Source organism: Macaca fascicularis, chromosome 8, assembly GCF_037993035.2.
Source record: "Macaca fascicularis isolate 582-1 chromosome 8, T2T-MFA8v1.1".
In the NCBI taxonomy this organism is placed as follows: Eukaryota; Metazoa; Chordata; class Mammalia; order Primates; family Cercopithecidae; genus Macaca; species Macaca fascicularis.
Genome location: NC_088382.1, coordinates 41,833,241 through 41,856,663, shown reverse-complemented (window position 1 = coordinate 41,856,663; position 23,423 = coordinate 41,833,241). Strand labels below are relative to the sequence as shown.

General features: G+C 48.6%; 1 protein-coding gene across 35 annotated transcripts in view; it reads left to right on the top strand.

Annotated features, from left to right (window-relative positions):
* FGFR1 (fibroblast growth factor receptor 1) overlaps window positions 1-23,423 on the top strand; it is a 59,924-nt gene that overhangs the window by 6,546 nt on the left and 29,955 nt on the right. For 30 of the 35 annotated variants that reach the window (XM_073998593.1, XM_073998589.1, XM_073998592.1 and 27 more), the window contains exon 2: window positions 5,193-5,371. The exons of the other annotated variants lie outside the window; for them this stretch is intronic. In XM_073998593.1, the coding sequence (XP_073854694.1) occupies window positions 5,281-5,371 (91 nt within the window). In that variant the 5' untranslated portion in view covers window positions 5,193-5,280. The remainder of the gene's footprint in view (window positions 1-5,192; window positions 5,372-23,423) is intronic. 35 annotated transcript variants of the gene reach the window in all.

The following is a 23,423-nucleotide window of genomic DNA, read 5'->3' as shown; positions in this document are numbered from 1 at the left end:
AAATATTATCATTTGGACATGTAATCAAATATAGAAATTATTGATGAGATACTTTACATTTTTTTCATAATAAGTTTTTAAGATGCAGTGTATACTTTTTACTTCTAGCATATCTGTTAGCACCAGCCACATTTCAAGTGTGCAGTGGCCACCGTGTGGGCCACAGATCTAGAATATAAGACATGAAGATGGAGAGTGAGAAATGCCTTTGGAAAGGTTGGAAGTTCCTGTCCTCCTGCTGCCAATTACCAGATCTCCTGAGAGTGCTGTCAGGGAGTGACTCAAAGCACTACACAATGAGAATTATAAATATCTTAATATTATATGTGAAATACAAATACATAATACTTTACATTCGATTGGTACTTTAAAGAGGAGAGAATGAGCACATTCACCCACACCAACCATTTGAGCCTCGTAATCACCTGTGATGTAGCTTCCTCTAAGTGGGAAACTGAGGCTCAGAACAGTTAAGTGACTGTCCCAGGGTGGCAGGATCACAAATGGAAGGGCATGAATTCATACTGTCTCCAGCCGACAGGAATGAAAAGACTCAGGCTGGGTGTGGTGGCTCATGCCTGTAATCCCCGCACTTTGGGAGGCCAAGGTGGGTGGATATCTTGAGCTCAGGAGTTCATGACCAGTATGGGCAACATGGTGAGACCCCATTTTTAAAAAATATACAGCAACTTAGCCCAGCTGCTTGGGAGGCTGAGGTGGGAGGATCACTTGAGTCTGGGGGATGGAGGTTGTAGTGAGTCGAGATCGTGCCACGGCACTCTAGCTTGGGTGATAGAGCAACACTCCGTCTCAGAAAGAATAAAAAGACTCGGCCATGAATTCATCAGATAATTTTCCTTACGTAAATTTTGGACAAGGAGATCTGACCTTCACAGAAGGCTTTTCTCTTAGAAGTGGGAGAGCTGCAAGGTCACGGTGGTCCAGCCAGCCCCTGCTGTCTCACCAGATACTGTCCACCCTTTATGTTGGATCAGTACTCCAGTGAGAAGACAGCAGGCACTTTCACCCATGCAGCCCATTCAGTCTTCATAACCACCTGTGATGGAGGCAGGGCAAGTAATTCAGCCCCCTGCGATGAGTGGGAAACTGAGATCTGCCCCCTGCCTCCTCCCCACCGAGGACCTCTGCATGCAGGCGTGAATCCCAGGAGCCTGGCTGATATTGGAGAGGCAGGGCGGGGGGGAACCAGCTGCAGGGTCTTGGAGGAAGCTGCTGTGTACACCTGCAAGGCTGCAGGTCACATCTGTCAAGCAGTGAAGGAAGGAACCTAAGGGATTGGAAAAATTCATTAATTAGTAGAATGAGAAACTGAGGTGAAGGAGGAGGTGGCAGGGTCCAGACAGCATGTGGACTAGTGGCCTGTCACTGTGTTTTTTGCAGGCGGGTGGCATGGGGTGTATGCCCACTTCTTTTTCCAGGAGTTGGTGCCAGGAGGCCAGGTTTTCTTAACATCTTTGTTTTATAGATGTCAAACCTGAGGGCCAGAGGGGTAGGAGAGGAAGAGACTTTTTGCACCTTTTTTGGGAAAGAACGAGAGGGAAGCTGGCAGATGAATTTGCAGTGCATTGACCAGGGAGCTAAGAGAGGGCGGTCTGCAGCCAGCCCACACCTGGGAGGAGGCGGCAGGTTTTTCTGGGGACAGAGTGGCCAAGTCCAAGCAAGCTTAACCATCTCAACATGACATCACTCTTTCCCATTGGAACCTGAGAACTTGTTCAATACTCTGGCATTTACCATGGGACCTGGGTTTTCTTGGTCAGGTATGCATTTCTGAGTGACAGGCCTGCATCAGGTATATCTTTGGGATGTAGTGAGATGTGGAATATGGGTTTAGGGGTATCCTCTGGCAAGCACTGCTTCTATCCGGGATCTGGGAATGTGCCCCATGCAGTGTCCTAGATGGCCCATCTGTGGTCTGCTTTCAAGGGTCTTTCTTTTAGTTAGTTGGTTTTGAGACAGGATCTCACTCCGTCACCCAGGTGGGAGTGCAGTGACACAATCTCAACTCAATGCAACCTCCACCTCCTGGATTCAAGCAATTCTCGTGCCTTAGCCTCCTGAGTAGCTGGGATTACAGGTGTGCACCACCACGCCCAGCTAATTTTTGTAGATTTAGTAGATGAGGAATTTCACCATGTTGGCCAGTCTGTTCTTAACTCCCGACCTCAGGTGATAACCCGCCTCAGCCTTCCAAAGTCCTGGGATTATAGGTGTGAGCCACCACACCCTGGCACAAGGGTCTTTTGACCAACGGAACTGCAAATCAAGGCTCTTTTGTTACCAGAGTTACCTTGGATTTGCCTTATCTACTTGGTTTGGAGAAATTGAGTTTGCATCAGATGGAGTCAGGCTTGATCAGTCCCTTATTTACTTCCTCCCACCATGTCCTCTAATATCCAAAAACTTTGAGGCACTATTACATGCTAGCTACATTTCCTTGGGTAAAGTACTTAATCTCTTTGAGCCTCAGTTTCTCCATTGCTTAAAAGGAATAATGAAACTTATCCCCCATAAGTTTATAGTGAGGAATAAATGACGTTTTATAGTTCTAAATTAGTTCTACTTAGGGCATCCGTGGTACATAGTGGGTGTTCAGTATTCATTTCATTTTGTCTTTTTTTTTTTTTTTTTGAGACGGAGTCTCCCTCCGTCGCCCAGGCTGCAGTGCAGTGGCGAGATCTCGGCTCACTGCAAGCTCCGCCTCCCGGCTTCACGCCATTCTCCTGCTTCAGTCTCCCGAGTAGCTGGGACTATAGGCGCACGCCACTACGCCTGGCTAATTTTTTGTATTTTTAGTAGAAACGGGGTTTCACTGTGTTAGCCAGGATGGTCTCGATCTCCTGACCTCGTGATCCGCCCGCCTTGGCCTCCCAAAGTGCTGGGATTACAGGCGTGAGCCACCACGCCCGGCCTCATTTTGTCTTTTCTAATTCCTTTGGTAAATTTAGAAAAATGAAATTTTGAGAAATGTTTACTTCTCTTTTGATTTGAAATCATTAAAACATTTTAGTAAGCCTTGGGAGGGAGCTAGTGGTGTGGCATGTGTATCCCGCTGGCCAAGCACATGTGAATGAAGCCAAGAATCCAGGGGCTTTTCTGCCAGCCAGCACTGACTCACTTGCGAGGGGCCCTGCCTGGCTCGGGGGAGGCAGGGCTGAAGTACCACATTAGGGCATGTTCCGGGGAAGTAGATTCTCTGAATAACTTGGATGGCTCCCTGGAGCATTTAGGACAGAAGCCACCTGGAAGATAGAGATGGTCACCCCCACGTAGCCCTGACAGTGCCCAGAAAGTCTTGTCACTTGGTAAATGTTAACAGCTATGATCCGTTCTTTAAGACCCTGGGGAGTTTTAAATTTTACCCCTCCAGACCTGAGAAGGGTAAAGGGCTGCAGATTCTGTTCTTTTAACTGGGGCCAGCGTGAGCCATCTTTGACTCAGTGCTTGCAACAGCCCTTGATTCTGCAGTGGGACCTCCTAGGACCCTTTGCCCCCTGCAGCTTCTGGACTCATATCTGTCAGATGTCACTTGTCACCTTCTAGCATCAGGGAGAACTGGATCCCTCCTGGCTCCACACTCTTAGGCTCTTTGTAAGTAGCTCCCTCTGCAAGGGAGGCTGGTAGAACTATGGATGTGATTCATACAATTTTAGAGATAAAAAGAAAGTACCCAGGAGGTCATTTATTTTAGCTGCTTCATTGCATAAGTCGGGGAGTTGAGCATCAAGTCCAGCAGCTACTAACTAGTTATCTCTGTACTTGGCTTCCATTTACTAGTCCTTAGCTTGTTCCATGATTCTTCATTGCCCCTTATTTCTCACCAGAGGGACTGGTTGGCCCTAGATGGAGTGGTCTTTTTTAAATTTTCTTTTTAATTTTTTTTTGAGACAAAGTCTCGCTCTGTTGCCCAGGCTAGAGTGCAGTGGTGCGATCTCGGCTCACTGCAAGCTCCGCCTCCCGGGTTCACGCCATTCTCCTGCCTCAGCCTCCCGAGTAGCTGGGACTACAGGCACCTGCCACCATGCCCAGCTAATTTTTTTATGTATTTTAGTAGAGACGGGGTGTCACCGTGTTAGCCAGGAGATCTCGATCTCCTGACCTCGTGATCCGCCCATCTTGGCCTCCCAAAGTGCTGGGATTACAGGCGTGAGCCACCACGCCCGGCCTTCTTTTTAATTTTTTGAGACAGTCTCACTCTGTCACCTAGGCTGGAGTGCGGTGTCGCTATCTCAGCTCACTACAACCTCTGCCTCCTGAGTTCAAGCAGTTCTCCTGTCTCAGCCTCTTACAGGTGCGCACCACCACGCCCAGCTAATTTTTGTATTTTTAGTAGAGATGGGGTTTCACCATGTTGGCCAGATTGGTCTCGAACTCCTGACCTCAAATGATCTGCCCACCTTAGCCTCCCAAAGTGCTGAGATTACAGGTGTGAGCCACCGCACCTGGCCTGGGCGGAGTGAAGTCTTATGCTGGGGAGCCATCGGCATGCTCAAACCTCCTGCAATTGTAGCACACTTTGTAAAGCTGTTTCCCGCAAAAGGGCAGAATTATTTGGGACTTTCATGAGACCATTCACTTGGTAGCACATACTACCTGGAAGTTTATACCTTGGAAAACCTCATGATGGTATTCCCAGGCTTGTACATAATCTACACTCAAAACATAGCTGTAGAATTGAACTAAAGCATCCTTCTGTCCAATTAAGACATATAACCTCTTTTTGAGACAGAATCTCGCTCTGTCACCCAGGCTGGAGTGCAGTGGCGCAATCTCAGCTCACTGCAACCTTCACCTCCCGGGTTCAAGTGATTCTCCGGCCTCAGCCTCTAAAGTAACTGGGACTACAGGTGTGTGCCACCATGCCTGGCTAATTTTTTGTATTTTTAGTAGAGACAGGGTTTCACCATGGCCAGGCTGGTCTCAAACTCCTGGCCTCAAGTGATGCTCCTGTCTGGGCCTCCCAAAGTGCTGGGATTACAGGATGCACCACCGCACCCAGCCAGGACTGATAATCTAATTCATTGTTGGGGTAGATTCACAGTTTTCTTCTGGACGCCTTAGTAAGTCCATGCTTTAAGCAGCCGCCACGTGGCATGCTTTACCTTCTGTTTCTCCTTGCCCCTCCCCTACCTGGACCCTCCTAACTTTTGGGGTTTTTTTTCTTTCCCCAGGGTCAGTTTGAAAAGGAGGATTGAGCTCAAGGTGGAGTATCCATGGAGGTGTGGAGCCTTGTCACCAACCTCTAAGTGCAGAACTGGGATGTGGAGCTGGAAGTGCCTCCTCTTCTGGGCTGTGCTGGTCACAGCCACGCTCTGCACCGCTAGGCCGTCCCCGACCTTGCCTGAACAAGGTAAGGTACTGGCTGGGGGCAGCCTGGACTCCTGGGCCTGGGAAACAGGATGGGCTGGGAGGGAGGTGATATGGTTGCAGGTAATGTGGTCAACAGGGAAGGCTCCTTCCCAGGTGGAGCAAAGAACTCCCTTCCTGCAGGAGAAACTCTCAAGATACCTGGGTTGGTTCTGGTCTGGTTATAAACATAACTGACTTCATCAGAGGTTGGGGTCATGAAGGCTGGTGACATCCATTTACCTGAGGTGACATGTTTGTGGGAGTTAATTTGTGCTTTTCTCTTTCTGAAGAAAGAATATCTGATTAGGACCCTAGTGTCACACTTTAACATAGGTGATGTATAAAATGCAGCTGGTGGTGCCGTGGGGAGAGAATGACCTTTGAATTTGGATGTAGAACTTGGGTTGGAGTACAGGGGATGTTGTAGGAGGTGAGAGCTTGCTAAAGACCTCTGGCTTTTAGAAAATTGTTCCAGAGCCACATCTTTGCCAGGCATGGTGGGTCACACATGTAACACCAGCACTTTGGGAGGCTAAGGCAAGAGGATCACTTGAGGCCAGGAGTTCAAGATCAGCCTAGGCAATATAGCGAGACCCCATCTCTACAAAAAAAAAGGAAATTAACTGGGTGTGGTGGTGCACGCTGCTAGTCCCAGCTACTTGCTACTTAGGAGGCTGAGACAGGAAGATCGCGTGATCCTGAGTTGAGGCTGCAGTGAGCTATGATTGCACTACCATGCTCCAGCCTGGGTGAAAAAAAGGCACATCTTCTATAAAGATCAGCAGTCATGGCTCCATGCCTGCATTTTCCTATCCTTGATTGTATCTCACAGGTCCTGTCTGGGGGCCTGCCAAGTGGTTTGCTTTGGATAGGTAGTGTTTGAGGGGTTTTGAAGTGATTGAGACCCAGGAAGCATGAAGGAGCATGGAGACCTATGGCGTGTTGGAAATTCAGAGCCATCATCGGTAACAGGAAGGACTTACCCGACCATTCTTGGGATCTGTTTGAGCTGTGAAAAGGCCTCTTGGGAGATTACAGGTATAGCATACCTGGTGGCTTTCGAGGGACTTTGAAAACTAATGTATGGGCATTTCTGCTGCCAGAGGATAGTGTGGTTTGTGACTCAGTGGCTGGTCACACAGAGAAGGTTGACACAGTGGGTGAAAGGTTGGAGGTGCACGTGATGCTGTGGCTGTGTTCAAAAGGCTGCCACTCAGCTGGCCAGGGACCTATTTGAAGGATGAGTTATGGGTGAGAATATGTGTCCCCTGGATGGAGTTGGGGGTGAACAGGGAAAGTTGTGTGAGACTTCATAGAAGGTACAGTGTCTAGAGCAGGCATATTCATGTTGCTGTCAGTAACAGAACTGAAGGCAAGGTCTGAACTGCTGGAGCACAGTGGAGACCCAAAGTGGGAGAGACTGTCTGCCCACAGGGAGTTTATGGTCAGGAGGGGATGGGCAAGTACAGGGATAAGTAACACAGACAGACTGTGTTTAAACCACCCGGTGAAATTACAACCAAAGGTGATGGGAATGCAGAGGAAGAGGGGAACAGAGAGCACCTGAGATGGGCTTGAGTTCAGAAGGGGAAAATGAAGGGCCCTCCATGTTGAACAGCATGAGTGTTCAGAGGCAGCATGTATATGGTTTATGGAGAACGGTTTGCCTGGTGAGTAGATAGTTGGGAAGCAACACTTGGAAAAATTGGATTGAGTTAGCATATGGAAAGCTTAACGCCCTGCCAAGAAAACTATATTTAGGGCCGGGCGCAGTGGCTCACGCCTGTAATCCCAGCACTTTGGGAGGCTGAGGCGGGTGGATCACAAGTTCAGGAGTTCCACACCATCCTGCCTAACACAGTGAAACGCCATCTCAAGTAAAAATATAAAAAAATTAGCTGGGCGTGGTGGCGGGCGCCTGTAGTCCCAGCCATTCGGGAGGCTGAGGCAGGAGAATGGCAGGAACCTGGGAGGCGGAGCTTGCAGTGAGCCAAGATCGTGCCACTGCACTCCAGCCTGGGCAGCAGAGCGAGACTCTGTCTGAAAAAAAAAAGGAGGAGAAGAAAACTATACTTAGGCCAGGCGTGGATTTTGCTGGTAATCCCAACACTTTGGGAAGCCAAGGCAGGAGGATTGCTTGAGCCAAGAAGTTTGAGACCAACCTGGGCAACATAGTGAGATCCTGTGTCTACAAAAAATAGGAAAATTAGCCAGATGTGGTGGCACATGCCTGTAGTCCCAGCTACTAGGGAGGCTGAGGTGGGAAGATCACTTGAACCTGGGAGGTGGAGGTTGCAGTGAGCCATGATTATGCCACTTCACTTCAGCCTGGGTGACAGAGTGAGACTGTCTCACCAAAAAAAAAAAAAAAAAAAAAAAATAGAAAAAGAAAAGAGGGCCGGGCGCGGTGGCTCAAGCCTGTAATCCCAGCACTTTGGGAGGCCGAGACGGGCGGATCACGAGGTCAGGAGTTCGAGACCATCCTGGCTAACACGGTGAAACCCCGTCTCTACTAAAAAAATACAAAAAACTAGCCGGGCGAGGTGGCGGGCGCCTGTAGTCCCGGCTACTCGGGAGGCTGAGGCAGGAGAATGGTGTAAAAACCTGGGAGGCAGAGCTTGCAGTGAGCTGAGATCCGGCCACTGCACTCCAGCCTGGGCGACACAGCGAGACTCCGTCTCAAAAAAAAAAAAAAAAAGAAAAGAAAACTAGACTTAAATGGGTAGATGTTGGGAAACTTGAAAAGTTTTGAGCAAGTAATGTCACAATCGGCTTTCAGAAAGTTAATTTGGCAGCTCAGTGTGGATGGCTAGGGGGAAAGAGTGAGGTGCACCTGTGTTTGCGCCCTGCTCTGCCACTTGATAACTGCATTATTTACTTCAACAAACTACTCAAACATGGTACGCCGCAGTTTGCTCATCTGTAAAACAGGGATAAATAATAAAGGGTTAAGTGGGATAATCCAGATGAAGCACTTCCATGTAAGGTGTTAGTAGTTGTTACTGCTGCCACCGCTGCTGCCAGAAGGATGAGGTTGAAGGTTGTTTTGAGTGTCTGGCTAGAGGAAGTGCAGGTACTGACCAGGATGGGGACTGGGAGATGATAAAGGAAGGAAAAAGTAGTAAAGACCCTATAGCAATAGCATCTGTGGGTTTAAGTAGGTTAGGTGTCAACTCTGGGCAACTGGAGACTAAGATGAGAGTGTAAAGGGAGGTTTGAGGGGAGTTGAGATTTGAATCTGCCAATTGTAGACAACGATAAAGGAGTCGAAGTGCAGCGAGGACCTGGTTGAGGTTTGAGAATGTGAATTTATGATGGATCCTAAAGTACTTTCTTTTTTTTGCAGCCCAGAAGGGAGATGTGGGTCTCGGGCCTGGCCGCTTGTGGGCCAGCCCAACGGGATGAGTACAAGGAACTTTAGGACCAGAGTGAGGGTGCTAGTAGAGGAGGAGGGTGTCACGGAAGCTGCTGGGGCAGGGTGGAGGCTGGAACCTGGGGGCTGAAGGTCTTGATGAGCACAAAGTACTGGCCTTGTGAACAGAAGAAAGGGAGGAAGAGAGGTGGATGGGGCTCTTAGGAGGCCATGTACCCAGGAAGACTGACATTAAATGACCATTTTTTAAAAATCAACTTAACTGGCAAAGGCACAGTGGCTCCCACCTATAATCCCAGTACTTTGGGAGGCAGAGGCGGGAGGATCACTTGAGCCCAGGAGTTTAAGATCAGCCTGGGCAACATAGCAAGCAAGACCTCATCTTTATAAAAAATAAAAAAAGGTAGCTGAATGTGGTGGTACACGCCAGTAGTACCAGCTCTTTGGGAGGCTGAGGCAAAAGGATCACTTGTGCCCAGGAGTTTGAGGCTATAGCGAGCTGTAATTACCCCACTGCATTCTACCCTGAGTGACAGAGCAAGACCTTAAAAAAAGTGGGTTTTGTTTGTTTGTTTTCTTAAAGAGACAGAGTTTCGCTCTGTTACCCAGGCTGGAGTGCAGTGGCATGATCTTGGCTCACTGCAACCTCTGCCTCCTGGGTTCAAGTGATTCTCCTGCCTCAGCCTCCTAAGTAGCTGGAATTACAGGTTCTCGCCACTATGCCTGGCTAACTTTTATATTTGTAGTAGAGATGGGTTTCGCCCTGTTGGCCAGGCTGGCCTTGAACTCCTGACCTCAAATGATCCACCCACCTTGGCTTCCCAAAGTGCTGGGACTGTAAGTGTGAGCCACCGTACCTGGCCAAACCAACTTAATTTAGGTATAACTTACCCACTATAAAATACAACTGTTTTAAGTGCGTAGTTTGATGTGTTTTGATAAATGTCTACACCCCGTGTAACTATGACCCCAATCAAGCGATGAAACATTTTCCTCATGCCCTTTTGCAGTCCGTCCCATATTTGTTGGGTCACCTGTATTTGGGTTAACAGTTTGGGCTATTAATAAAACTGCTGTGAACTTTCATGTGCAAGCAAGCCTGTGTGGGCACACATTTTCCTTGGACTGCCCTGGTTTTGATTTTGGCTCCACACCTTACTGACTGTTGGCTCTTGGGAAAGTTCCTCTTTGTGCCCTTTAATAAAATATATTGATAATGAATGTGTGCTCATAAAGTCTTTGTAAATGCCATATGAGTATGTCTGCAGAGCTCATAGGATCCTGCCTGGTCCTAGGCTGTGAGCAGTCAATGGCAGTTGTGGGTCCCTTTTCTTGGGCCTCCAGGGGAGGCAGCACATGGCGAGGAGCACGTTGTTTCATGGGACACAGCAACGGAAAGCCGCTGCACTTGGAGAACAAGCCCCAGGTCTCCATTTGGTGGAGTAAACCCTATCTCAGTGTGAGTGTGTTGCTTTCACATAGCCTGTCTCTCATGAGCTTTCTGACAGAACAGAGAACTGCTGTGGCCAGGACCTTCTAAGGGGAGATCTGGCTTCATGCTTTGTAAGCCGTAAGGAACTTCGTAAGTGTAAAGTGTATTATATAGTCTTGGGCCTGCTGATTATTAAATAATGCTGCTGCTATATTTAAAAATTTATTTATTTATTTATTTATTTATTTATTTATTTATTTATTTGAGACGGAGTCTCACTCTGTTGCCTGGCTGGAGTACAGTGGCACATTCTCAGCTCACCGCAACCTCCACCTCCTGTGTTCAAGCGATTCTTCTGCCTCAGCCTCCTGAGTAGCTGGGATTACAGGCATGTGCCACCATGCCCAGCTAGTTTTTTTTTGTATATTTAGTAGAGATGGGGTTTCACCATGTTGGCTAGGATGGTCTCGATCTTCTGACCTCATGATCCACCCACCTCGGCTTCCCACAGTGCTGGGATTACAGCTGTGAGCCACCATGCCTGGCCAGTGCTGCTATTGTCTTAAAAAAAATCATAGGCCGAGCACAGTGGCTCACACCTGTAATCCCAGCACTATGGGAGGCTGATGCAGAAGGATTGCATGAGCTGGGGAGTTCCAGACCAGCCTGGGCAACATAGCAAGACCCCATCTCTAAAAATTTTAAAAATTAGCTGGGTAACGTGGCACACATTGGCAGTCCTAGCTGTTCAGGAGGCTGAGATGGGAGAATTGCTTGAGAGTTGCTTGAGCCCAGGAGTTGAGGCTGCAGTGAGCTATAATCAAGCCACTGCACTCCAGCCTGGGTGTCAGAAGGAGACCCTGTCTTTAAAAAAAGAAAAAGCAGGCCGGGCGCGGTGGCTCAAGCCTGTAATCCCAGCACTTTGGGAGGCCGAGACGGGCGGATCACGAGGTCAGGAGATCGAGACCATCCTGGCTAATACGGTGAAACCCCGTCTCTACTAAAAATACAAAAAACTAGCCGGGCGAGGTGGCGGTCGCCTGTGGTCCCAGCTACTCGGGAGGCTGAGGCAGGAGAATGGCGGGAACCCGGGAGGCGGAGCTTGCAGTGAGCTGAGGTCCGGCCACTGCACTCCAACCCGGGCGACAGAGCAAGACTCCGTCTCAAAAAAAAAAAAAAAAAAAAAGAAAAAGCACATTATAATCTATGTATTAAGGGCTCTGTCCAAAAGGTGAGAACAAACCACCCAAAACCCTGTTCACACTGAGTTTTCCCCATTTGAATGGCCTTGCTGTGATTTTAATTGTGTGTGTGTGTGTGTGTGTGTGTGTGTGTGTGTGTGTGTGTGTGTGTGTGTGTCTGTCTGTCTGTCTGTCGGGAGCCCCTCCCCACTGAGCGCAGTGCCAACGCCCCTCAGTCTGCAAGTGCTCCTGAGGGATTGGGGAGGGCCTGGAGTTTCTGGCTGTCCTTGGAAAGTTGATTTAATAAGGGTTCCAGGAAAACCAGCCTCCCTCCCCTCTCCCTCTCCTTCCCTTCCTTTGGTTTGGGATCTTACAGAGCCTCAGCTTGTTTTAGATCAGGCTTTGAGAGTGGCGAGGGAGTTGTTTGGAAAGACTGAAGCCAGTTTCAGATGATAAGCACCAACATTCTGAGCTTGTGGAGGGTGCATTTGTCTGTGTTTTGCAGTAAGTCAAGTCTTGGTGGGGAAAGCCAGTGAGTGTTTGCAACACTGCTTGCAAGGCCACTGCTGGCAGTTGGGGTGGGGTTCCTGCCCCCTTTTCAACAGTACTGTGGGTTAAACACCCCAGGCCCCCTGCTTTTGCCTCCCTGCTCAGAAAACCTGCAGCTCATAAGCGATTTAATGGGCTGAGTTTTACAGCTCCTCCCACCCACCCAGATTTGAAGGAGTCTGGTGGCCTGTTAGAGGCGGGAGATGTTGCGCTTAATGGAAAAACCGCACATTTCCATTCTGGCCTCAAGCCCCCTGGATACCCTGTGTGCACCACAAAGCGGGGCTTTGTCTCTGTGTTTTGCAGAAACCTGCACCTATGGGGGAGAGGCTGTGCGTTGTCCAGAGCCGTTGCCTAGCCTCAAATCATAGGACCCTTGCAGCTTCTCCATCCCTGGGCGTGTCCAGCTGCCTTTGGCCAAAAGGGGTGTGCATTTCAGCGTGGCTGCAGGTAGAGTCTCAGATAGGTACTACAGGTTCGGTAGTGGGACATCCTCTGTTCTGCTACCAGACCTGTAGTCTAGCATCTACACTGGACTGTGGTCCAGTGTCCTAAGGCTGCCTCGGGACACAGGCATGACCCTCCCCTACTCCCACCCCATCTCCAGCATAATTTCTTCTGATGAGAAGAACTTGTTTGCTTCTCACTCACACTGGATGGTAAGAGGAGTTTCTTCATCCCCTGCCAGGAGGCTAGTGGAATTCCATGGAGCAAAAGGTGATGTCAGATGACCCACTCGAGAACAAGGGTGGAGGATTTAGGCCTCTAGAAATCTGCAAGGTGCTAAGCTCGTAACAGGTTTCCCCAGAGTATCAGCTCTGTCCTGCTTCCCCTGGAGAGATGGCTCCAGTGCCTGGAAGGGGTGTTTGCAAGTGTTCGGAGCTGGAGAGGGAGGACCCAGCCCTCGGCCTGTGAGAGAATGTGAGGATGCTCACGTGGCCCTCTTGACCAAGCTGGGGCGAGCGCAGCAGAGCTGCTCCGAGGCTGTGTTCTTGGCTCCAGCTTCTGCATTGCTACACCATTAGCTTCACTGATTTTCCACTCTGGCTCTGCCAGGCCCGCTCCCTGAAGTCAGGGAGGAGGAATTTCTCAGGGAAGAACAAATGGCTGTCCAGAGATCTTGCTGCCAGTGGGGGAAGGGAGGGATCCCAAACAAAGACTCTGTCAGGGTTTCCATCACCCGGTTTCTGTGACTACCTGGAGTCAGGTCAGCAGGAACTGGAGAGACAGTGTCAGGGATTCGTTGGGAGCCTGTGGCCCCGGCACGGAGGGATGTTTGCTCTGGCCAGGCAGAAGCAGTGAGTGATGGCTTGTGTCTGGGCGGTGATGGATGGCCCTGGGAGAAGTGAGTCCTGGGGAGTCATTATCCCGGAGGGCGAGGTCTGGGGTCAGAGAGCCTGACCAGCAGCTGGTCCTGTTTTCACAATGCCTGTTCCTCCAGGGCCACTGGGGGCTCCAGCTCACCCTGTAGACACCACCTTTGCCTCTTTCTTCCTTCCCTGAGGCTTGGAAATGAGACAACTGTTTCCTTGTTGACCGGGGAAGTCCAGCTGCTCTCATTCTCCTGGGCTCCTGAATGGGGCAACCTAGGCCTTTCTCCTGGGCCTGGCTCTTTCACCAAATTGCAGGCAATCCCTTCTCCCCGCCTGCCCTACTCCCCAGCCCCACTGCACCCTAAATAATTAAGCTGAAAGCTAACTGCCCTACGTGGATCTGAAAGGCCTGGGCAAATCCCAAACTGTTTCCTCCTAGGAGAAGCCTGCTGGAGTCTGGGCCACTTCTTACCTTGGGATTTGCTCTGACTTCCAGCTGGTGGCAGCCAAGTAGCAGGGCCAATTGCCCGAACCCCTCCTCCCCAGTAGTGGGCCTGTTGCCTCTTAGCATTGCCAGTGTGGCACCAAGAGACATTGAACTTCTACCCTCAGAGTTCCCTCCCTTCTCCTGTTTCTTGGCTCACACAATTCTCACCTTTCCACTTGCCAAACGAGGTATCCACTGCCTTCATGTAAAGCATTTGTGCCCTGCAAACTAGGGGCTGTGGGGTGAGGGGTCCGTGTAGTTGGTTTCAGGCACTGAGAAAGATCCACCCTGGCAGAGCTTGAAACTCCACGCCCTCTTCTCGTTCACGTGCTGTGGCGTGGCTGAGCCTCCCGGGATGGGTTGTGTAAAAGGAGGAGGATGGTGGGGCGGGGGCTCTGCCGTTTATGTTCGCAGGCCCTGGACATGGAGACACATGGAGCCTGAAGTGGGTGAGAGGGTCAAGGAGTTCCGCAAAGAGTGAACTTAGTGGTTACGAGGTTGGGCAGGGAAAGAGGTCAGAAACAGCAACACTGAGGTTTGTAAGAGTTAACCAACAGTGAACATTGAATTCACAGCTTAGGCCTTCCTCATATTTCTCTAGGATCAAAAACTAGCCTCTGGCTAATGGTCTATTCATTCACTGATTTTTTTTCACTCACTCACTCATTTATTCATTCATCTAATCAAGCAAATCTCTTCCTTTTTCCATAAATACAACGTATACTTTATACATTGTGTATCCTCGTCCCTTAGCTGGAAATGTCTGTTCCTGTCCTTTTCTTCCTTTTCACTTTTTATAATTCCTACTCAAATCTTAGTTTAAGGTTTAGTTTGGGTTTAGATTAAGGCTTAATTTAAGGGCCACCTCCCCCGCCCCCTTTTTTTTTCCCTGAGACATAGTCTCACTCTGTTGCACAGGCTGGAATGCAGTGGAGTGATCGTGGCTCACTGCTGCCTGGACCTCCTGGGCTCAAGCGATCTGCCGGCCTTAGCTTCCTAAAGTGTTGGGATTGCAGGCATGAACCACCATGCCCTTTTGAGATGTAGTCTCGCTCTGTCATCCAGGCTGGAGTGCAGTGATGTGATCTTGGCTCACTGCAACCTCTGCCTCCCAAGTTCCAGCAATTCTTCTGCCTCAGCCTCCCGAGAAGCTGGGATTACAGGCACCCACCACCATGCCCAGCTAATTTTTATATGTTTTGTAGAGACAGGTTTTCGCCATGTTGGCCAGGCTGGTCTTGAACTCCTGACCCGCTTCAGCCTGCAAAGTTCTGGGATTACAGGTGTGAGCCACCATGCCTGGCCTCTTTTTAACTTTCATTCTAACACATACTTTACTCTGCCTCACATTATGTGGAGTTTTTAATATATGTCTGTTTACTCCACTAGAGCAAAGTTCTAGGAAGTCAGCAAGTATGTCTTTATCACTGTTTTAAAAACATTTGTGTTTAGGCCGGGCGCGGTGGCTCACTCCTGTAATCCCAGCACTGGCCAACATGGCGAAACCCTGTCTCTACTAAAAATACAAAAATTAGCCAGGTGTGATGGCACGCACCTATAATCCCATCTACTCAGGAGGCTGAAGCAGGAGAATCACTTGAACCCAGGAGGCAGAAGTTGCAGTAAGCCAAGATTGCGCCAGTTCACTCCAGCCTGGGTGAAAGAGCGAAACTCCATCTCATAAATAAATAAATAAATAAATGGTGTTTTGATAGGTAATCTGGGTTCATCTTTCAAAATTCAGAAAATACAGACTTGTAAAGAGGAAAAGGAAAACTCCTATATTTCCGTCATTCAAAAGCAATCACTGTTAACTGAATTTATTGTTTTAGACTTTTTTCTTGCATTTGTATAAACCTGACTTTTCAGAATTAGGATTTATACTGTATACGATGTTTTGTAACTGATATCAGCATTTAGAGTCATACAGAGAATATTTTTCATCATGCTTAAGAACTACATAATATTTCATTGTGTGGGTGTACAGAATTGATCCAGTTCTCTACATTTGGGCATTTAGGTTATTTTCAATAGTTTGCATTCAGTAGAACATACTCTTACAAATAAAATCTGTCCATGTATCCAAGGATAGTTCCATTTGTTTTAAGTTTTGATTATATCACTGTTATATCACTATACCAAATTGCCCCCAAAATATTATACCAGTAAATGTCTTTTAAAATAATAATAAATACTAGCCAGGCGGAGTTGCTCACACCTGTAATCCCAGCACTTTGGGAGGCCGAGGCAGGCAGATCACTTGAGGTCAGGAGTTTGAGACCAGCCTTGGTAACATGGCGAAACCCATCTCTACTAAAAATACAAAAATTAGCCGGTCATGGTGGCGGCCACCTGTAGTCTCCCAGCTACTCAGGAGTCTGAGGCAGGAGAATAGCTTGAACCCGGGAGGTGGAGGTTGCAGTGAGCTGAGATTGCACCACTGCATTCCATCCTGGGCGACAGCAAGGCTCTGTCTCAAAAGTAATAATAATAATAATAAATATCATCTCCACACTCTGCATGCTTGACATTTTCCCATTTTTACAATGATTCCACAGACATCGGTTTTATGACCATAATCAGATGAGTAAACAGGTTTGGGGGGTTAAGTAACCTATCTAAGTTTACATAGTGGGTGAGGGGTGGAACTAGGATTTAAACTCAGGTGGTTCTGACTATAGTATTTTTTTTTCCACTGTATTTCACTATGTTTCTATGTCAAATTGGGTTTCCCCACAAAATCCAGGTGGACCAACTTCTGAAAGTAAACATTGCTGGCTCAGTCCCCTTTGTCTCACAGGAGTTGCGCATCCCCTCCCTTTGTCAGGGTGTGTGTGTGTATGTGTGTGTGTGCACGCGCGCGCGCGTTTGCTTGCTTGCTTGCAGTAACGTCTCCTGTGGCATTCTGTAGAGAGGTTACACATCAGTCACAGGTCTGTGAGCTGCCTTAATGAACAGGTTCCCTAGCGTAGAATAATCAGTGTAACAAAATCCCCATGGACGCTGCCATTTCCACTGTTGCCAGAGACCTCCTACTTGGAGAAGGTTCCCAAGGTATCAGATCCGATACCTGAGTTTTCTTCATAGATCACAGCCTAGACTGTGTGGTATATGGTATGGGTATTGCCTGGACACATAAACTAGATTGCTTCTAATATGGCCGTGATCCAACAATTTCTGATGGATGGAAGTAAACATATCAAAAGCTTCAGAGGCTGGGGCATTAACATTTTTTTGAGGCTACTAGTGTATTTTTTTTTTTTTTTTTGAGGCGGAGTGTCGCTCATCATCCAGGCTGGAGTGCAGTGGCGCAATCTCGGCTCAGTGCAAGCTCCGAGTGAGTTCATGCCATTCTCCTGTCTCAGCCTCCAGAGTAGCTGGGACTACAAGTGCCCGCCACCACGCCCGGCCAATTTTTTGTATTTTTGGTAGAGACGGGGTTTCACCGTGTTAGCCAGGATGGTCTTGATCTCCTGACCTCGTGATCTGCCCGCCCTGGACTCCCAAAGTGCTGGGATTACAGGCGTGAGCCACCATGCCCGGCCTAGTGTATTTTTTAAGTAATGAAGAAGGGCCAGGCGCAGTGGCTTACACCTGTAATCCCAGCACTTTGGGAAGCCGAGGTGGGCAGATAGAGTGAGCTCAGAACAGCCGCTTGGGCAACATGGTGTAAACCCCGTCTCTACAAAAAATACAGAAAATTACCTGGGCGTGGTAGTGGGTGCCTGTAATCCCAGCTACTCGGGAGGCTGAGGCAGGAGGATCACCTAGGCCGGGCGTGTTGGCTCACACCTGTAATCCTAGCACTTTTGGAGGCCAAGGCGGACTGATTGCCTGAGCTCAGGAGTTCGAGAACAGCCTGGGCAGCACCGTGATGAGGCAGGAGAATCGCTTGAACCACGGAGTCAGAGGTTGCAATGAGCCGAGATTGTGCCATTGCACTCCAGCCTGGCGACATAGCAAGACTCCCTCTCAAAAAAAAAAAAAAAAAAAAAAAAAAGGTCTGAGTCAATTTGCCTTGGAGGCATGGGGGAGGAGAAGGATGTGAACAGGGAAGTGATCTAAGAGCTTATGTTGTCTTGCTCTGCCACAGCCTTCGGTCAATTATCACAGCCTTTAGAATGCTGATCAGCGCCCCGGCCCTTCAGAAGTGTCCTTTTGCATTCAGAAAACTCTGCTCCTCTGGTGTCAAACTCCAGAGTTTACTTTTGGAATTAAGGTTTATTTTCCTTAGGTTTTAGGAAGTAGCTTTTGAACCTTAGAAGATTCAGGTTCCTTTACTAACTACTGAATGAAGTTAGGCATTCAAAACGTGGGTAGTCATGATTTGAAGTGTCAGTTGCGGCCTGGCACAGTGGCTCACCTTTAATCCCAGCATTTTGGGAGGTTGAGGTGGGTGGATCACCTGAGGTTAGGAGTTCAAGCCCAGCCTGGCCAACATAGTGAGTGTTTCTACTAAAAATGTTTTTTAAAAATTAGCCGGGCGTGGTGGCGGGTGGCTGTAATCCCAGCTACTCTGGATGCTGAGACAGGAGAATCACTTGAACCCAGGAGGCAGAGGTTGCAGTGAGCCAAGATCGCGCCACTGCACTCCAGCCTGGGCAACAGAGACTCTGTTCCCCCAAAAATGAAGTGTCAATTTCATTTGTTTATTTCATAATTTTATAAACATATTTTTCATATGTTTATTTTATAATTTTAGTCCTTCACTACTCCCAAACTCCCAATGCATTTAAAAAATTTATTTGCCTAACCGTTCTCATGGGATAATATATCATGACTGTCAAAAGATGACGCTAAAGTGAATCCTCCATGTATAGCTGGGCTTTCTGTCAGCCTTAGAATCTCGAGAAGCACTCCAGGCCAGGGAGCAGGGATGAAGAGGAGAAGCATTTATTGAAGGTGCTGGTGGCTGGAGCCCTGAGACCAACAAAGAATCGTTTTTTCTGAAGGACAGTTCAGTTGAGGGCTCTTCACTTCCCTCACATTGGAGGGAGCTTTGTGCCCACGGTGGGCACGGGAAGGGATGTCAGTAAGCGATGCCCCTCTATCATCTCACAAGACCCAACTAAAATGGGACATTGGTTAGGGCTGGGACAGGGTCAGTCAGCCCTCTCATTTTCCAGTGGAGGAAACTGAGGCTTGAGAGGGAGAGGGGAGGTGACTTGCCTGAGGTCACACAGTAAGTGATCAGCTGTCATCTGAGTGATTTCTTCAGGTGCTGTCACTGGCTGGATCCAGCCAGTGACAACCACCTGTGACTCAAACTGAGTTTGGGACTAAATGGTTTTACAAGGACCTCAAAGTATGCTCTCTCTCTTCTAGTAGGACATGGGGAATACTGACTTTGCTGAGAGTAAGGGCTCTTTTCCCAGGATTATTCTAGATCTCCTGATCACTGGAGCCCTGAGCATAGATACTAGGCTTTAGCTTCCTGGCTACCACAGAGCCATGTACTCCAGGTAGAAAAATCCCTAAATTGACTGGGCACGGTGGCTCATGCCAGTAATCCCAGCACTTTTGGAGGCCCAGGCGGGTGGATCAGCTGACGTCAGGAGTTCAAGACCAGCCTGGCCAACATGGTAAAACCCTGTATCTACAAACAAATTAGCCAGGCATGGTGGCATGTGCCTATACTCCCAGCTGCTTGGGGGGCTGAGGTGGGAGGGTCACTTGACTCAGGCAGGTGGAGGCTGCAGTGAGCTGAAATCGTGCCACTGTTTTTTAGCCTGGGCTACAGGGTGAGACCCTGTCTCAAAGGAAAAAAAAAAAAAAAAAAACAACGAAAAAAAAAAACCCAAACCATGTTTTTAATTTCTTAAAACTGAGAGTACTGAATGCTCAACGTTCATGTTGTGTGCATAAAAGTGAGCCTGAAGGAAGAATGTGTGGTGTATGGATGGATGGGATATGAATGAAGCAGTCTCTGGGTCCATGCTCTCCTGGAAATGCGTGGAACAGACCAGTGGTCCCAGATTTTTAGATTTCATAGGCCAGTAAAATTTCCCCCCAAATTTTTGGAGCCAACAAAGGATCACCAACTTTTATGCCAAGTAAGAACATTTTTAATAAACTAATGCTGCCTACTACCATTACCATCTGATTCTTTTTTTTTCTGTTTTGAGACAGAGTTTCGTTCTTGTTGCCCAGGCTGGAGTGCAATGGTGTGACCTCAGTTCACTGCAACCTCCACCTCCTAAGTTCAAGCCGTTGTCCTACCTCAACCTCCTAAGTAGGTGGGATTACAGGCATTCACCACCACGCCTGGCTCATTTTGTGTTTTTAGTAGACACGGGGTTTCTCTGTGTTGGTCAGGCTGGTCTCGAACTCCCGACCTCAGGTGTTCGCCTGCCTTGGCCTCCCAAAGTGCTGGGATTACAGGCGTGAGCCACCGAGCCCAGCGCCGTCTAATTCTTTTATTGTGGTAAAATATATATAACATAAAATTAACCATTTTAACTTTTTATTTTTTTAAGTTAATTGATTATGTATTTTTTTTTGAGACAGGGTCTCACTTTGTCACCCAGGCTAGAGTGCAGTGTTGCTATCTCAGCTCACTGCATCCTCGACCTCCCAGGCTCAAGAGGTCCTCCCACCTCAGCCTCTCAAGTAGCTGGGACTACAGGTGCACACCACCATGCCTGGCTAATTTTGTTCATTTTTTTTTTTTTTTTTTTTTTGTAGAGCTGAGGTCTCACTTTGTTGCTCAGGCTGATCTCTAACTCCTGGACTCATCCCACCTCAGCCTCCCAAAGTATTGGAGTTAGAGGTGTGAGCCACCGTGCCGACCAATTTTTAAATTTGTAATTGACGTGTAATGGTTATGTATAATCGTGGGTGCAGTATGATGTTTTGATCCACGCACACATTATGTAACGACCAAATCATGGTAATTGCTGTATTGTATCCATCACTTTAAATATTTATCATTTCTTTGTGGTGCATTTTCACCATTTTTAAGTGTACAGTTCTGTGGCATTAAGTTTATTCACGTTATGTAGCCGTCACCACCATCCATTTCACCTTCCCCGACACCCTACCTGTTCAACGCTAACTCCCTCTTCTCCCCTCTTCCAGCCCCCTGGTAACCACTGTTCCACACCTTTTCGTATTCAAAGGATGTTTTATTGTCTTTAGTCGCATCGTGTAAAACCACGAGGGAATTTATTTACGGTGGGAAAAAAAAGTAACTTTATGAAGCCCATTCATTTCTCCACCCTGGAGAGGCTGTGACCCAGCCCCACCATTGCAGGGATGAGACGGGATTGCGGGGAGATGGCAGGCACTTGGGGAGCTGAGATTCCAGGTGAACTGTGAGCTCAAGCACCCATGGCAGGCTTGGGGGACCAGAAGACACATCCTGAAACAGCTGAAACCTCTACTAATTCATCAGCAAGTTTAGGGAGCAGCAAGTTTTCCCTGCCCAGCTGCTGGCGTTTCCTTCCCCATACAATTTCTGCTGAGTTTGAGGGAGGGGGGGTTGTTCAAGAGGCCCCAGCTGGGAGAGGTGGGGGGAGGGCGATACATTCTTTTCTTTAAGGAACCTGACCGAACTTTAAGGTCAGAGCTCAGTGGAGAGTGGGAGCTGCAGGGTTACCTCTTCGCCGTTGATTCATCTCTCCACCCTCCCCCACTGTTAATGATCTTTCCATTACAGAACCCAGACCAGGAAGTGCATGACAGGTCGCAGCTGCAGACACATGGCTGGGAGGCCTGGGCTCCGGGCCAGTGGTGGGAGGGTCTGAGCTCCCCTCCAGCAGTGGGACTCCTACACACACACACACACACACACACACACACACACACACACCCCCGCTTTAGCTAACAACTTGGTGGAAGATGTTCTTATGCATTGTCACAAGTGATGACGAGTTAAATTTTGCTTGAAGTTTAGGATGTGTTTTATATTATAATAAAAGCAGGAGAAAACCCCTCCCCCAACCTGAGTGTTTAGATCCCCCCAACTTACAGTCCACCTAAGTGGTCCTTAGCAGATCCTGGGAGCTTTCTATCATCGTGCAGATGCCCCAACTTCTTTTCCCAAGATAGGACCCACCCAATATGGCCTTAGAAGCTTCCCAAGGTATCCAGGGCAGTTGCCAGTCACAGTCTTAATGCCTCCGAAATAGTGTGTTTTCCTCTCTGTGTTTCTATTAAAATGCCAGGCCCAAAACATGTTTCCGAGTGGAGGTCTAGATGCAACAGCATGGCCTTTGCAAACACTGATAGACTTGAGTTCAAGTCATAATGGATGAGTTGAGCCTCTCATTTTTCAGTCTTCATTGGGGATGGCTCTTTCCATTTGCAAGTTGTTCAGGAAATGTTAATTGACCCTAAACTGTGTCCTAGGGGGCAGTTGTCACACAAGAGTTTCTGTCTCCACCGCCAGCTGTGTCCTTGGCTCCCTTCCCTGAATCTGCCAAGGCTGGATTCTGGTGCCAGATGTGAAATGGTGACACAAACTTCTAGGAACTGTGAGCTTGGACGGCCCTCCCCCGTAGCCGCAGGGCATCTACCTTTGCTCTTCTTGGATGAGTGAGTGATCTTCCCTCTTTCCAGAGCAATGCTTTCTTCCTGTTTAGATAGGAGGGAGAGAAGCAAAGTGTATTGGGAATAGGTTGAGCGAATGGGTGTAGTAAGAGTTTTCTGTACAGCTGTGTCCTTAATATCAGTAAACAATGGGGTGAGAACTTTTGCTGGGGAGAGAGGAAGGAGGGAGGAGGGAGGGAAATTTCTTTTAAGACAACTCTTGGGTGCATTCCTTTGTTAATCACTTAATTATAGTCCTTCTCCCAACAAGGGAGTGAACTCCCCCTTGTGAGAGGTAGGGAGGAGGTGGGGGACACTGGTGCTGATCGGAGAAAGGTGGCAAAATCCCTAGGGGAAAAAAGTACAGATTTGAAGGAGGCATCAGATGAACCCGTGCATAGAAGCTTGAGCCCCAGACTCAGTTCTGAGGCTGCGTTATCCCTTGCGACACCCAGAGTCCCTCTGTCTTTTAAGATCCACACACAACTCTCAGGCCAAGAGCACTTTCCGCCTGGGATTCCCCAGTGGGATTCTACGCGTGTCTTGCTGCCCAGCTCAGGGGGATCTGTTTTTGGGGGGTCTTGGGGCGGGTGCAGGGTCCTGGCTGTGGCTTTGGCCAGTGCAGGCGGCTCAGCACTAAATTACAGTGACGAGGTGGGACACACAAAAGGCTGAAATCTTTTTTTAATAAAAACAAAACAAAACTCCGGGCCCCAAGCCCCTGGGCTGCTGAATGGCCATGGCTTCCTGTCAGGATTAGCCGGGTTGCCTGGGCCTGTGTGCTCTGCCTTTCTCCTCAGGAAATACCTTTAGTAAGCCCCGGTGGGGTCCCCATGGCAACGCGCGGGGGGACCTGCTGGCAGAGGCCATTCAGCCCGCCATTGTCCCCCGGCCCCTTTGTTGTGAGCTTTATTGCCGGCCCTCTGGCAAACACAGCAGTTTGCACCGTTTTGTCAGGCTGAATGTAGAGTTTTTACATTTTAATGGGCTCTTCTGGCAGTGGCCCATTTGCATGCAAAATGTCCCTTCTTACTCTTTTCACTTTCTTCAATTTAAAAAAAAAAAAAGTGCTTCTCCAAATCCCCTGGGTCGGGGGCTGGTGGACGCCGCTGGCCCTGGGCGTCAGGCCCTGCTAATTGATTTGGTGCTCCTGGCTCTCCTTCCACACATACCTGTGGAGCCCATTTTT